General features: G+C 54.6%; 1 protein-coding gene across 5 annotated transcripts in view; it reads right to left on the bottom strand.

Moving 5' to 3' along the window:
• Positions 1–340: 340 nt before the first annotated feature.
• Positions 341–13,632, bottom strand: part of IL4R (interleukin 4 receptor) — a 38,629-nt gene continuing 25,337 nt past the window's right edge. For all 5 annotated transcript variants that reach the window (XM_038539992.1, XM_038539991.1, XM_038539993.1 and 2 more), the window contains 5 exons: positions 9,525–9,681; positions 6,905–7,001; positions 5,280–5,358; positions 3,820–3,869; positions 341–2,940 (listed from right to left, as the gene is read on the bottom strand). In XM_038539992.1, coding sequence (XP_038395920.1) covers positions 1,365–2,940; positions 3,820–3,869; positions 5,280–5,358; positions 6,905–7,001; positions 9,525–9,681 — 1,959 coding nt within the window. In that variant the 3' untranslated portion in view covers positions 341–1,364. The remainder of the gene's footprint in view (positions 2,941–3,819; positions 3,870–5,279; positions 5,359–6,904; positions 7,002–9,524; positions 9,682–13,632) is intronic.

The raw sequence follows: 13,632 nt of genomic DNA on the forward strand, positions 1-13,632 counted from the left end.
AGAGAGCAGCGGTGGACAAACGCCCCAGCCCCCTACCTCTGCAGGGATACCTTCAGGCCTGCGCCATTGCAAGGCCATCCAAGGCTCTGGGTGGGGTGAAGGTCAGCTGCCCAGGCTAGCCCCGTTGGGTAACACGCCCTTTACCGCCTCCTGACCTTGCTTGACTCCCAAGCAAGGTGTCCTGGAATCACCCCCTAAAGCAGCTACCTGCACTTGAATCCCTGTCTCGGGGATGGGGGTGGGGACCCAAATAGGAGAAGGTTATTTAACCTTTTAGACCTCATTTCCTCTGGACGGCAAGATTCAGTGAATGAACAGAGATAAAGGGCTCACAACCAGGTCTGGCAGTGTGTCTGTTTAATAAATGTGGGGGAGGAAGGGGGAGGAGATAAACAGCCTTTATTTATATAAAACTCCACACCCTCTCGTTCCACCCTCCTCAGCATAGACAAATACCAGGTGATAAAATAATCTTTGAGACGCAAACAAACATTACTCAACCTGAGGGGTAGGTCAATGTGCAGGCTAAGTGTGCCCGGTGTGGACCGCCCAGAACGCCCAGCTCGGCCGGGTCACTGGACGGGAACCACTCTCTGCGTCCCGCCTCTCCGTGGCTGCGGGCAAGCATCCACGGGGGCGCAGAGTGGCCCCAAGGTAGCTGGCTGTGTTTATTCTGGGGATCCCGTGCTTCACAGGAGCCCCCAGTCTTAGGGTGTGAGGAAGCCGCCAGCAACTCGTCATGGCTTGGTGATCACAATCTTCTGTGTACTTTTGTGTTTGATACCAGCACATGACAAAGCTGCCCCGCCACGGCCCAGGTCTGCCCCCAGTGTCAACCTAAGGAAGGTCTGTTGACAGACAGATGGGCACCTCTGGGCAAATTACCACCCTTCCTGGACTTCAATTTCCCAAGGCATGTACCTGTTGGCTTGCTTGGTTTCTAGGCTCAGTGCCCAATCCATGGGATAGCAGGAGCGCATCCCAGAACTGGGCAAGACACAAGTCACCCGGCGATTAGATGGACAAAGCACGCCTGGGGGCCATGACAGGGACAGCACACTGGACAAGCTGTGGGCCGATGACGTGGCCAAGCCGAGGTGCCCAAGGAGCTCCTCATCCCTGAAGGTGCCTCTGCCCCAGGCCATCCACTCCCATGGGAGGTGACAGTCCCGGGCCAAGGCAGGGAGATGCAGGGGGAGGTCCAGTCTCTGCACCCCCGTGTCAGACCGCCTCACAACTTCATGCCAGGGTTTTCCAAGTCTTTTGTAAATCTGGCAGCCTGGCCCCCTTCCAGGGGGAGGCGTGTCACAGGCATGGCTAAGGCCCAGCCCTCACCTGCAGACATCAGCAACCAGAGGATGCATCTAAGAAGCGCTCATGCATGTGGGCTCTGTGGAAAGCACGGCCAGCTTTTTGGGGGTCTGGCTTGAGCTCTGAGCACTGCTGGAGGCAGGCTGGGAGAACGGAGAGGATTTGCCCTCCTTTGAGACCCCCGAGGGTACCAGGGAGGCCGGAGAGAGGCTGGCCTCCAGCAGAACCCCACCTGGCAGGACGTTCGGGGCCCTCAGGGGGCTCAGCAGGAGTGAGGACCTGTCTCCACAGCAGCAGCCACAGCAGGGGCTGGGCACTATGTGGGCCTTGCCACGCTCCTCCTGGTCGTGCCACTGCTTCAGGTGGCCACACAAGTGGCAGGTGAGGGCTGAGTAGACGATGCTACTGGCCAGGTCGTCCCTGAGGGGGTCTGTGGCCTGCTCTGGGGCCAGCAGGGTCTTACGGCTGTCCTCCTCCTTCCCTGCCGGCTCCACACCCAGGTGCTCTGGGGAGCTGCCTGCGCCGAGCGAGTCCTGAGGGCTGCCAGGTGGCTCCGTGTCCAGTCCAAAGGTGAACAGGGGGACAGGGACTGGGGTGGGGGCCCCAGGGCAGCCAGGAGTGAGGCTCTGGAAGGGCTTGTAGCCCCCCTCCCCACTGCCGGCCTCACCCCCAGATGTCCCCGGGCAGGTGGCACCGCCAGGGAGCAGACTGCAGAAGGCCTTGTACCCCGCTTCCCCAGAAGGGCCGAAGCCCGGCCCCCCGGCGTCGGGGGCGCTGCCCTGCTTCACGGCGCACGTGAACTCCCGGTAGCCGCTGCCGGGGCCCGGGCCGGGGGCCGGGGCTGCCCGGTGCTGGAGGACACTCTGGCGCAGGATCTGCTCCCAGCTTTCTGGCTCAGGCTGGAGGGCGGCAGGTGGCTCCGGGGGCTGGGGGGCAGAGGGGATGCCGGGGTCCGCTTCCCCGGGGCGATCGGCCAGCTCTGGGTCGGAGTCACCGTCGCCGGGATCGGAGGACTGGCCCAGAAAGCTGCCGAAGCTGCGGTACGCGGGGTTGTCTGTGACGACAGGGGGCGGCTCTGGGAAAGCCGAGCTGCCTGCGCTCTGGGTCGGGGAGGCCTGAAGAGCGGACTCGGGGCGGCGAGGCTGCTCCGGGCCCTCGGGCGCCGCCCGGGGCCCGGCCCTCGGGAACTGAGCCCAGGGCATCTGAGCGCCCACACTCCCCGAGGGGGGCGGAAGGCATGACTCCTCCAGGCCCTGCGGGCAAAAGCCCCCATTCTCACCGCCGAGAAGGTCCAGGAAGAGGCTTTCCGTCAGCCGGGCCACGATGCCCTCTCTGCCCTCCTGGAAGCTGCCCCCGCTGCCCTCCAGCGATGGGCAGAGGCTTCTTTTATCTTCCTCCACCTCCTCCTCCTCTTCATTGTCCACCGGGGCCTCAGAGAGCTCCACACATTGCACCACGCTGATGCTCTCCGGCCAGAGGATCGTCTTGCTGACCTCCACAGGGCACCACGCGGGTTTTCCAGGACCTTGGAGAGGCCCATTTTTGGCAGTCTTGGGGGACTCCTCCTCCCTGCCCAGGCCATGCTCCAGTAGACAGGGCAGGAGCTTGGTAAGACAAGTCTTCCAGTGTCTGCAGAAGCAGAGAGAAGTTCGGTCAGGATTCAGTGTCTGCGCTTGAAAAATTCCTATTCATCCCTCAAAGCTGGGCTTGACGTCAGCCTGGACTGATGTCTATCTACTGCAGACTTTATAATCAATAATCTTGACTCTTGACTTTATAAATCAATAATCTATCAACCTATCTTCACCACTACACTGGGAAGTGCTTAAGGGCAGGGCCTGTGTTTTATTCTGGGATTTCTGGAGGCTGCACATAACCTGTCACCCAATACAAACCCAGTCTGTTGAATAAAGAAAAGTCTCTGTCGGGGATGATAATATTTAAAATAGTTTTCAATTTAGAATATTTATCAATACAACCGCAGAAGTAATGACTGTGGCGGTGGAGTACTAGGCTGAGGCAGTGTCCTGGAGCCCCCTGCTGGGCCAGCTATCAACTCTTGATAAGTATTTTAAATATCATCCTCGACACAGGAGCTAGAGGTGATGGAGGTGCTAACAGGCCAGGCGATGATCAGATACTCAAGGATTCAAGACGGCAGCTCTTGGCCAACCAGTCTGTAATTATGCCAACACTTGAACCCCTGGCATAGTTGCCCAGGTTGTAGTCTCTATGAGCTTTGCTCAGGACAGACGATGCACTTCCAACCCTAATCCCCCTGCCCCCCGCCGTGAAACTCAGGAGGCTCAGCCATCATGCCCACCTACCCAGCCCACTGTTCCTCCTGCCACCCCTCAAAGCTCAATGTCACAGAACAAGTGCTGAATGCTAAGGAGGAAAAGGCAGACGTGGAGGTGGGGTGTGATCCCACTCTTAGGATGGGCCCACTGCCCCAATTCCAACCCCTTCCAAATCCATGTAGGCAGTGACCTAGGTTCATATACATACGGGCACTTGGCTGGTTCCTGGCCTCGGGACCGCTTCCCCCAGAGTGACACCTAAAATAAATACAGAGACAGCCAATGAAACAGGGTGGAGAGGCCTTGCAGCCCAGCCTGGGACACAGCAATGTTCAGTGAGGGTTTGCTACAAAAAGACGGTAAGGCTTCACATCACACCGGGTGGAGGTCTGACTTGGTCACTTCAGCTCTCTGGGCCTTGGCATCCTGGGAATCAATGAGACTGCCCTAGTACTAAGTTCCTGGGGCTGAAGGTAAAAATGGCCATAGTACTCTGAAGTCCCTCCTATCTCTTGAATCTGGCCTCCCTGTGTGACCCCCTTTGACCAAGAGAATGCCATGGAAGTGACAGTGGGCCAGCCCGCTCAAGGATGACAGACACAGCTTAGTCACCTCCATGCTCCAGGTGAGAGTCAGCCGGCTTCTGGATCGGTGAGTGAGGCCACTGGGAAGGGGCCCAGCCCAGATCCCTCTACCCTACACCTCTGCACGGAGCCCAAACTGCCCCCCTGCAGAAGCAAGTGCTCAATCAGTGGTGGTTGTTTGGACTCTCTAAATTGTGGGCTGTTTTGTTACACAGCAAAGCTAACTGATACAGATAGCATTTACTGTGTGCAGGACCCTGTAATCTATATTTTATATGTAACCATCTAGATGAATTCCAACATCAGGTAGGTAAGCACTACTACAACCCACATGAGGAAACTGAGACTCAGAGAAGCTAAGCAACATGCCCAAGTCCACACTGTAAGTAAGTGGCAGAGCTGGGGTTCAAAGCCAGCACCTCTGGACTCCAGAGCCACTCCAGAGACCTGAGGATACAGAGGCCAGTATCCTCCCCTTCCCCCCACCCACCCTCCCGCCCACCCGAGAATCCTGCTATGACCCAGGGAAATCCCACATGGCCATCATGTTGGAGAAACTGACCCACCCCTAGCTTGAGGGGGCCACCTGGCTGGTCTCAAGGTATTCCCACTCCCTTACCAGCGAATGCTTTAGGAACGGGCATGTGTTACGATTCAGACCAGTGAGAACTGAGGAGAGACCTGCTGGTGCACTGAGGGCAGTTTTCTGCTCATAAGGGGAAGACACAGGAAGCCCGTGCCCCTCGCCCTCCCCTTTTGACTTCCTGCCCTGGTACAGGCATCTCTCCAGGAGATGATGTGGAGGTGACCCATGAGGTCACCTCCTCCCAAGGGAGGTAAGAAACCAAGCGACCAACTCAGAGGAGCCCATCCTGGCTGAAAGAGTAGCCACGGGAGCCAAGGGGCGGGAAGCAAAGGCCTTTGGGCTCCTAATGACCACACAAAGCTGCTGAAACCCTGGAACCTTCCTGACTTCACATGTGCAGTTTCAAAAGCCAACGGAGATCCTTAACATCCGAGCTGCTTTGAGATCTATCTCATGAAGCACGTAGTCCAGAGCATCCTCACCAGCCCACACTCTTACCTGTGAGTCCTGGATGACTATGGCCACGAGGGGGCTGTGGGCTGGGTTGGGAATCTGATCCCACCATCCTTTCTTAATCCTGAAAAAGAAAAGGAAGAGGCATTGGACACCATGGCCAAGTTGATGTTCCTTCTGTGATAGGGTCAGAGACCACACTAAATGGTTTAGACGTCTTGCCCTAACCTCATTCTACAGAGGAAGAGACCGAGGCCCAGAAGGGACAGGACAGCTGGGCTGTGGGCAGAACAGCCAGGTTCGTGCTCCAGCATCCTGCTACCCAGGATGGGGTTCCTGACATGGCCACCTCTGTCCTTGGTGGGAACAAGTCCTAGGGAATGAGGGCAAGCCCAAGTGGCAGAGAGAGAATTGTGGGTTTCCCCATGTCTCGGAGGATACCCAGAGTAAAACAGTCCCTCTCTCCACCCGGGTCTGTCTGGAGCCCCAGAGTGTCAGCGCTGGGACAGGGGGTTCTCAGATCACCTCTGACTGGCCTCTGCCCACTCCACTGGGTCAGGCGTCAGGAACAGAACAGTGAACAAGACAGACAAAAGTCCCTGCCCTTGCAGAACTGACCTTCTAGAAGAAACAAACACCAGCCAGAGCCACGTAAGTGTCACGAATAAAAGAAAGACGGGGCATAGAGAAGAATGGAGAGTGTGACCCCAGAAAGTCTCTCTGAGGAGGTGACTTCTGAGCGGCAACTGAAGGTGGAGCAGGAGCCACAGAGACGCCTGGGGAGAGGGAGGGACAGGCAAGGGGGCAAACGGAGGCTCAGAGAAGGGGAGGCCAGCCCGGGGTCCCGCAGAGCCATCATGACAAGACACGAAGAGGGGAGCCCGCGTGGCCACCAAAGTGCACGACACCGTGCCTCAGTCAACGCCCAGCCAGGGTACGTCCGGCCTCGCCAGACCCATTTCAGAGATGGGAGGACTGAAGCTGAGGCACAGCCAGATTCCAAGCGCCTGAGCTTGTTGGAAACAAGGCTCCTTCTACCCGCCCTGCCCACTGGGATCCAGGACTCTCTCGGGACTCTTGGGCTCCTGAAATATGCTCCTTCAACCTGCAAAGGAGGGACCTGAGATGGACAGAGGGTCAGCCTCTCATCGGCCACAAAGTCACTGAGTTCCAAGGCCAGGATCTGAACCCAGATTTCCAGACTCCGTCAGGGCTGCTGTCTAGAATTCCTGTCTACTGCCACGTGCCTCGAGTGTGTGGACCACACCTGGGTCCCCAGGGTGACCCATCTCCCTTCTGGCCCAGCTCACTCTCCCCCGTCAGGCCTCTCAGCTCAGACGGGCTTGCCTGGCCTCCCCTCCTCCAATGCAGCACCCCGAACATTTCCTCCCTTCGCCCTGGGAGGTGCCCTTCAGTGCATGGATCCCTGTGGAAACCAGCTGTGGTTACTGGCTGACCTGGCGTCTTCCCTCTCCCCCCAAGGAGCACAGGGTCCTCGTCAGCCTTGCTCTCAGCTGTCGCCTCAGTGCCCTGCGCATAGTAGCTGCGCGATAAATACTTCTTGTTGCACGCAGGGACGGAAAGCTGGCAGGTCAGAGGGAGACTCCCCGCCACTGCACGCCCCGGGGCGGCCGGCTCGGTGGCATCCTGTGGCGAAGCCCAGGACTCACTTGATGATACTGAAGTAGCAGGACAGGCAGATGGCCAGGATGACGAGGCAGGAGATGCTGACGCCAAGTGGCAGGTGCTGCTCCCAGGGCTCGTAGTCTGGAATGGGAGGGAAGCCGTGAGCCTGCAGCGCGCCGGGTACCACCTGCCCTCTGCTTCCCGGAGCCGGAGACCGAGGCCTTGAGGAAGGGTCGTCCGAGACCCTGCGTGAGCTGGCCGCCACCGAGCCCTCCCGCCTCATCCCCTCCTACTGAGAGCCCTTGTCACACGGCCTCCTCGCGGTCCCCTGCTCCTCCAAAGCTCGGTGCCACCCTGGGATCTTGAACCTGCTGCTCTCTTTCCTGACGCCCAGAGGTCAAGAGTGGTGACTCTGGAGCTGGACTCCCTGAGTTTGGGGCCTGACCAGGTCATATCCTTGCTGGCGACCCAGCTTCTCTGCACCTCGACTTCCTCGTCTGTACCCGGGGGTTAACGTACCCCCATGTTATAGGGTTGTTGTGGGGATTACAGGACGTAACACACGGAGCACTCAGAATGGTGTCTGCACATCCAGAAGCTTATGCTGTTGCCGACCGTGCACACCTGGCTCCTTCTCATTTACTTCACTGTCACCTGCTCCAGAAAGTTCCCTCGTGCCCTCTCTCCTGCTGCCCCCCTCCTAACCCTCCATGCCTCACTCTGCTTCTTCTCCCCAGACTGGCTGTCAACTGGATGGAGATCTATCGGATTTATTTTTCTGTCTGCTTGTTTCTTTTCTGTATCCCCCGGAGAATGTCAATCCCAGAAGATCAGGGGCTTCTGTCTGTTTTGTTCACGGCTGATACCCCAGGGTCTAGCCCTGAGCCAGGCAGGCAGTCGGGGCTCAATACATATATGTGGAAATAATGAAGTGTCCAGCCCCTTGTGTATGTTCCACACAAGCCATTCTCTCCCTTTCTCTTCCCTTCCCCGGGTCAATGGTAGAATCAAATCAATGTGGCAAAACTCTGCCCAGCGCTTACTGTGTGCCTGGTGCTCTGTGGGGCACCAGAGGTCTAGACACAGAGTAGATCCCACCTATGGAGCTTGCAGCCCACAGTGTAAGACAGATGGGTCAAGAGACATCCACAAGACAAATGAGCAACACCCAAAGGGACATGGCGGGGCAGGGTTTGGTTGCGGTACCCACCAACGGCCACTGTGCCCCGCCCTTTGAAGACCCCTTCTCTCAGTAATGTTGACAACAGCTCTTACTCCTCTTCCATGGTATAGATGATGTCTGAGGCAGTCCCTTCCCCTACAGCTACCTCCCCCTTCCTTACCAGGGAGCAGTGTGCCCACCCTGAGGTTTGGGCCAATCATGATTATCCTCTTCTTTTTTTCTCTTTTTTTAAAGATTTTATCCATTTATTCATGATAGACAGAGAATGAGAGGCAGGGACATAGGCAGAGGGAGAAGCAAGCTCCCCGCGGGCATCCTGATGCAGGACTCAATTCCAGGACCCTAGGATCACGACCTGAGCTGAAGGCAGACACTCAACCACTGAGCCACCCAGATGCCCCTCCTCTTCTCCTTTCCAGAGTACATCTGAGTTTCCAGCTGGGAGAGGCTCTATGACAGTCCCAGCCAATAGGATTGCAAGGGGAAGTCTGCTAGGGAAGCTTCTGGTAAGATTTTTGCTTCCTGATAAAAGAAAGAAATGCACAAGGTGCACTTGCTTGTGGTAGCCTTTCATTTCTGAAAGGCATGAGGGTGCCTCCAGCAGTCAACTTGGGGCATTGGAGTAACAAGTCAAAGGATAAAGTGCTACCATGGTTAGGAGGGCAGAGGAAAGAAGACAAGTCTCTGGGGTGACATCGCTGAGCTGCTGCATAAACTAGGGAAGGTCCCCTTGTAAGACTTCATTTTATATAACATAATTCAATGTTTCTAGTGCAAAAAACCAGGAGTAAGAGTGTTGCAAAGAGCAGCTGGGGGATGTAGCTACAGAGTGAGGGACTATATGTCCTAGAATCCCTTGCAGCTATGTGTGCCACTGGGCACCAACAGAAACCAGCAAAATAGCATTTACGTTCACCTACTTTGAAATTACAGAATCTATGAGAAGCACCATGAGATCTTGTTTTTACAGTGTTAATAAAGAAGCCCATATTCCTAGATAACAAATATATTTTGAAATACTTTTATGACCTCATCTCAATAAAATTAGTTTCCCTCATCATCCTATGTATTTTATTTTTTACATTTAAAAATAGTATTCTGGGGTTCACAGCCAAAGGGGTCCATGATATGAAAAGGTTAGGAATCTTTGTCCCTAAGGGAATGATGGAACCACAGGGAGGAGCCCCCCTCCCCCATCCCTGCAAAACCAGCTGAGTTCACGCTGGACGGTTACATGACCAAGAAATACATTCCTACAGCGAAGAGTCACAGAACTTGCGGGCTCATTTGTTACCGCAGCCTGCCCTACCTGCCCTGACCAGTACACCAGGTCAGTCAGTAATCCCATTAACCCACAGTTAGAGCCACTCTCTGCTATGGGAATGCAAAACACGGATGCTCAGCCAGAGGAGGTGTCTGGCCACAGGATAAAAGTGAGGAGCCCGTGTCCTACCGACTCACAGCCCCCTGTGGATACTCACAGTTAAGCCACGTGGTGCTGGGGCTCCAATCACTCCAGGTGCTGTTGTAGGTCTGAGCCCAGGCCCTCACACGTGCGCTGTAGGAAGCTCCAGACTTGAGGGTGCTGGCTGCCAAGCGGAGGGTGGGCCCCATGTAGGTCACATTATAGACTTTAAACTGGGAGAGGAAAGGGACACATTAGTGCACCAGATTGGGGGAAGGAAGTACCAGCTGCCACCAGGGCTGCTGTCTCCTCCGTTGGCCCCACAGTGTTTAAGAGCCACCAGCCTGAACATTTGGCTATTCCTCCAATTCGGGGCTTTGTTTGCCACCTCTCCAACTGTGACCAGAGTCAAGCGAGATGAGTCAGGGAACTGGCCCTCAGCCTGCACCCCCTCCACCAGCTCCCCGATTACCTGTGCAACATTACTGGGACAAGCTGAGTTTCAGTATTCTCATCTGTAAAATGAGGGTAAGAGTCCCTACTGCCATCTTCTAGCTGTGTGACCCTAGGCAACTGATGTAACCTCTCTAGACCTCAATATCCTTCTTCAGCTAAATGCTGATAATAAAAGCCTGTACCTCACCTCCTAGGGTTGTTGTGAGGGTTAATACAGGTAAGCATGGAGGACAGGGCCCAGCATGCAGGAAGCATGACAGTGACCCTTCTACAGCACAGAAAGGTCACCAAGTTCCTCTCTCTCCTCCATGGGCTCTCTGGAGCCTTCATACTCAAACCTGAGTTCTAGTCTAGAATCTCAGCCCTGCTCCAACTGCTGGAAAGGGACTTCTAAGACCTGTTATCCAGTGAAAAGGGTAAATGAAAATTAGTCTGTGTTGTTTGCCACCTTTTATGCTAAAAAAAAAAAAAAAAAAAAAAAAACAGACAGACTCTAGGATGGCCACGTGATCCCACCTTGCATCATGCCCCTGCATAAACCCCTCTTCTTGAGTGTGGGTAGGGCTTGTGACCTGTTCCTATCAACAGAATGAAGCAAAAGTGATGGGTAGGTAGGGACCACATGAATGGGGTCTTATCAGATAAGGCTGTAATTCCCACTGGCTAGAGGATGCTCTATCCTCTGCTGGTTTTGAGAAGTCAATAGGGAAGGAACTGAGGGCAGCCTCCCACCCACGGCCAACGAGAAGCTGTGGCCCACAGTCCAGCAGCCCATAAGAAACAATGCTGCCAACATCACAGCTGGCACTCAGGAGTGATCTTTCCCTGGTCGAGCCTCAGATGAGACCACAGCCACAGTCGAGTTCTTGACTGTGCCTGTGGGAGAGCCTAAGCTAAGGCCCCAGGTAAGCCACATTCAGACTCCTGGTCCCTAGAAACGGTAGCTCAATAAAATGCATGCTGTTTAAAGCAGCTACATTTGTGGTGATTGTGTTATATAGTGAGAGAAAAGTGACACAGCGAGGAATGAACACACGTTTCCATGTACATGCATACACTCTCTGGGGAGGACACACATGCCTCCCAGACCTCTGCTGGCACTAGCCTGGCCTTCCTTCCCCTCCTGGAAGGAGATGGGAGCAGGAGTCAGCCTCTGGGATAAAGAACTGGAGGTTGGGGTCACAACAGAAACATATTTACCATCCCAAGTCCTTTCATACCATTTGAATTTTTTACTACATGTGTTACTCGTATTAAAAAGAAAATTTTAAAAAATGAAATAAAATCTGTGATCAAGATCAATTCTGATGTCACAGGAGCAACCTGAATCCTACGCCCAGGGCTCTTCTCCCAGCAAGGTCCGTCCCTCTGCAGCTCTGCTTCTGCTCGAAGGCTGGATGTGCATTTAGAGAAATGGTCTGGTGTGAAGTGAGCCGAGGGGAGGTTTTGCACAAAACCCCAACAGGTTGCTGTAGAGACTGGAAGGCAGCTGGAGCTTCCCAGGGAAGCTGAGGTTGGGAAGGGGGTTGTGGGAGGAAATGAAGGCAGGAAAACGAGGCACTTACAGCCTTCTTTTCTTTCTAAATATGAGTAAGCAGGATACAACAGCTGGACCTAGTTCTCCAAAGGAATCATACACCCTGAAGAGAAGAAGTGGATTGGGAAATGTTTTGCTAAGAAACATAAGAGAAATCCGAGCTTCCAAGGAACTACTTGTGGCTTGTTTTTCAACAAAGAGGCCAGGTATTTGGGAGGACACCTCCGAGGGAAAGATCCAAGGCAGGAGAAACAACACAGACTCTGGAGTTCAAATCCTGGCTCCCAACCCCAGCTCTGCCAATTCCAGCAACCCTGGGCGAGTCAGTCTATCTCTTCATGCCTCAGTTTCCTTGTCACTAAAACGGAGAGGCCAGCACCCTTCTGCGTGCAGGGCTTTCACAACCGACAGTGATACATTCTGAGCCCAGCGCATTTCAGGCATGCAAAAAATGGTAACCATTAGGATCAATCATTAGGCTGTGGCATTCATGACGCTGCACACACCACCACATCCCCATAATCCTCAGATGCCACGAATCTTCGTATCTCCAAGTCTTCGCTTATGTGGTTCCACGCAGCCTACCCTTCCTTCCCTATCTAGAAAACTCTTATACACCCTTCAATGCTCAGGCCAAAACGAAATCATCCAGAGCCATGATTAACGCCATCCTCCAAACCCCACAGCAAATGTCTAAGATGTCTTCTCAGAACTGATCGCATCCATTGAACGCACAGCATGGGGAATACGGCTACTAATATCCTATTCACTCTGTATGGTGACAGTTTGGTAACTAGACTTATTGCGGTGATCATTTTGAAATGTGTACAAATGTCAAATCTCTGTTGTACACCTGACACTAATATTGCATGTTAATTATACTTAAATTAAAAAAAAAAAATTGGTCCCATCCAGTCTTGAGCCACAGCTGGTGTCTGCAATATGGTAGCAAACAGAGCTGGACACGCACCCAGCATCTAGGAGGCTGGGGTCAGGTACCCAAAGCTCAGAGCAGGTAAGCTTCTGTCTCCAGCTCCAGGGTTAATCCTCATTGGTCGAGGCCAATCACGGCCACGCCATTCCCTAGCCTGTGATTGGTCAGGAAGGAGCATGTGACCAGCTCCGGCCAATGACCAATGAGGGAAATTCTATAGGTTGGGTCGGTTGCTGGGGCAAGCAGAGATGGGTGAGGGGTGTCTCAGTAGCCTCTACCCCACCAACAAGAGGAGCTGCACCCAGAATTCTGAGGCCCTGGGCATGTACGTGACAACAGCCATAGCTTGGGCACGCTGATTAATTCTACCTGCTGGCTGGAGTCCGCGGCCAGGTTCTGCACCTGTGTCTCAGCCAGCCCTATCCCTGTTTCTCCTTCCCCGGACTTTCCTCTGGGGACCCACCTCTCCCTCATTCTCCACCCATGTGGCTTGGGTGGAGCTGACCCCACCTGCAGCTCCAGAGGTGGCCATGTGACTCACCTCTAGCCAATCAGAGCACAACATCAGCACCCTCTTTCCTGCCCACAGCCTGGGCCAGGTTCAGAGATTTGCATGTCATCCAAGCCAGGCAACTGAGGATCGGCCCCCCAAAATTTACTGGAACTCCCGGAAAAGAAAGACTTTTCCCACTGTGGCTTTGCATGTCACTAGCATGTAGAATGGAGTTGCTGGTGCCACTACCTGAGGGAAGAGCGTCTAAAAATGAAGCCAGTACAGAATAAAGCAGAGCCAAGGGAGGGATAGATTCCTGGACCTAAAGCCAGCCACGATAAGCAAATAAGGAAGCTTTCTTTGCACTCTACAGGTCACACCCCTCTCTCCCCTCCAGCCTCTGCTCTTAATAAGCCTTGCACTTCCCGGAACATGGGAAGGGGATTTAGCTACAAAATGGAGCCTGCCTCTCTCTTTGGCAACTGTGCAGCCCCTCCCAATGCTTTCTAAGCCTCGGCTGCGAGAACCTGGCTGCTCCATTCCCGCTCCCACCACACGCCGTGGCCCCGTGCCAGGGGGGAAACCACACCTGAGCATCTGAGAGGTGTCAATCAACACCCACCCACTCCCTGGCTGAGGTAGGAAGATAGCAGCTGATGCGGGGGTGTACGACGTGTGGAGCCTGCTCCTGGCAGCAGGAGCCAGGCCAGCCCGGGTCCCTAGATAACAGGGTGTGCCTCGGAGGAGGCCCTGGGTGAGTCTGA

Source organism: Canis lupus, chromosome 6 (genome assembly GCF_011100685.1).
Source record: "Canis lupus familiaris isolate Mischka breed German Shepherd chromosome 6, alternate assembly UU_Cfam_GSD_1.0, whole genome shotgun sequence".
Classification (NCBI taxonomy): Eukaryota; Metazoa; Chordata; class Mammalia; order Carnivora; family Canidae; genus Canis; species Canis lupus.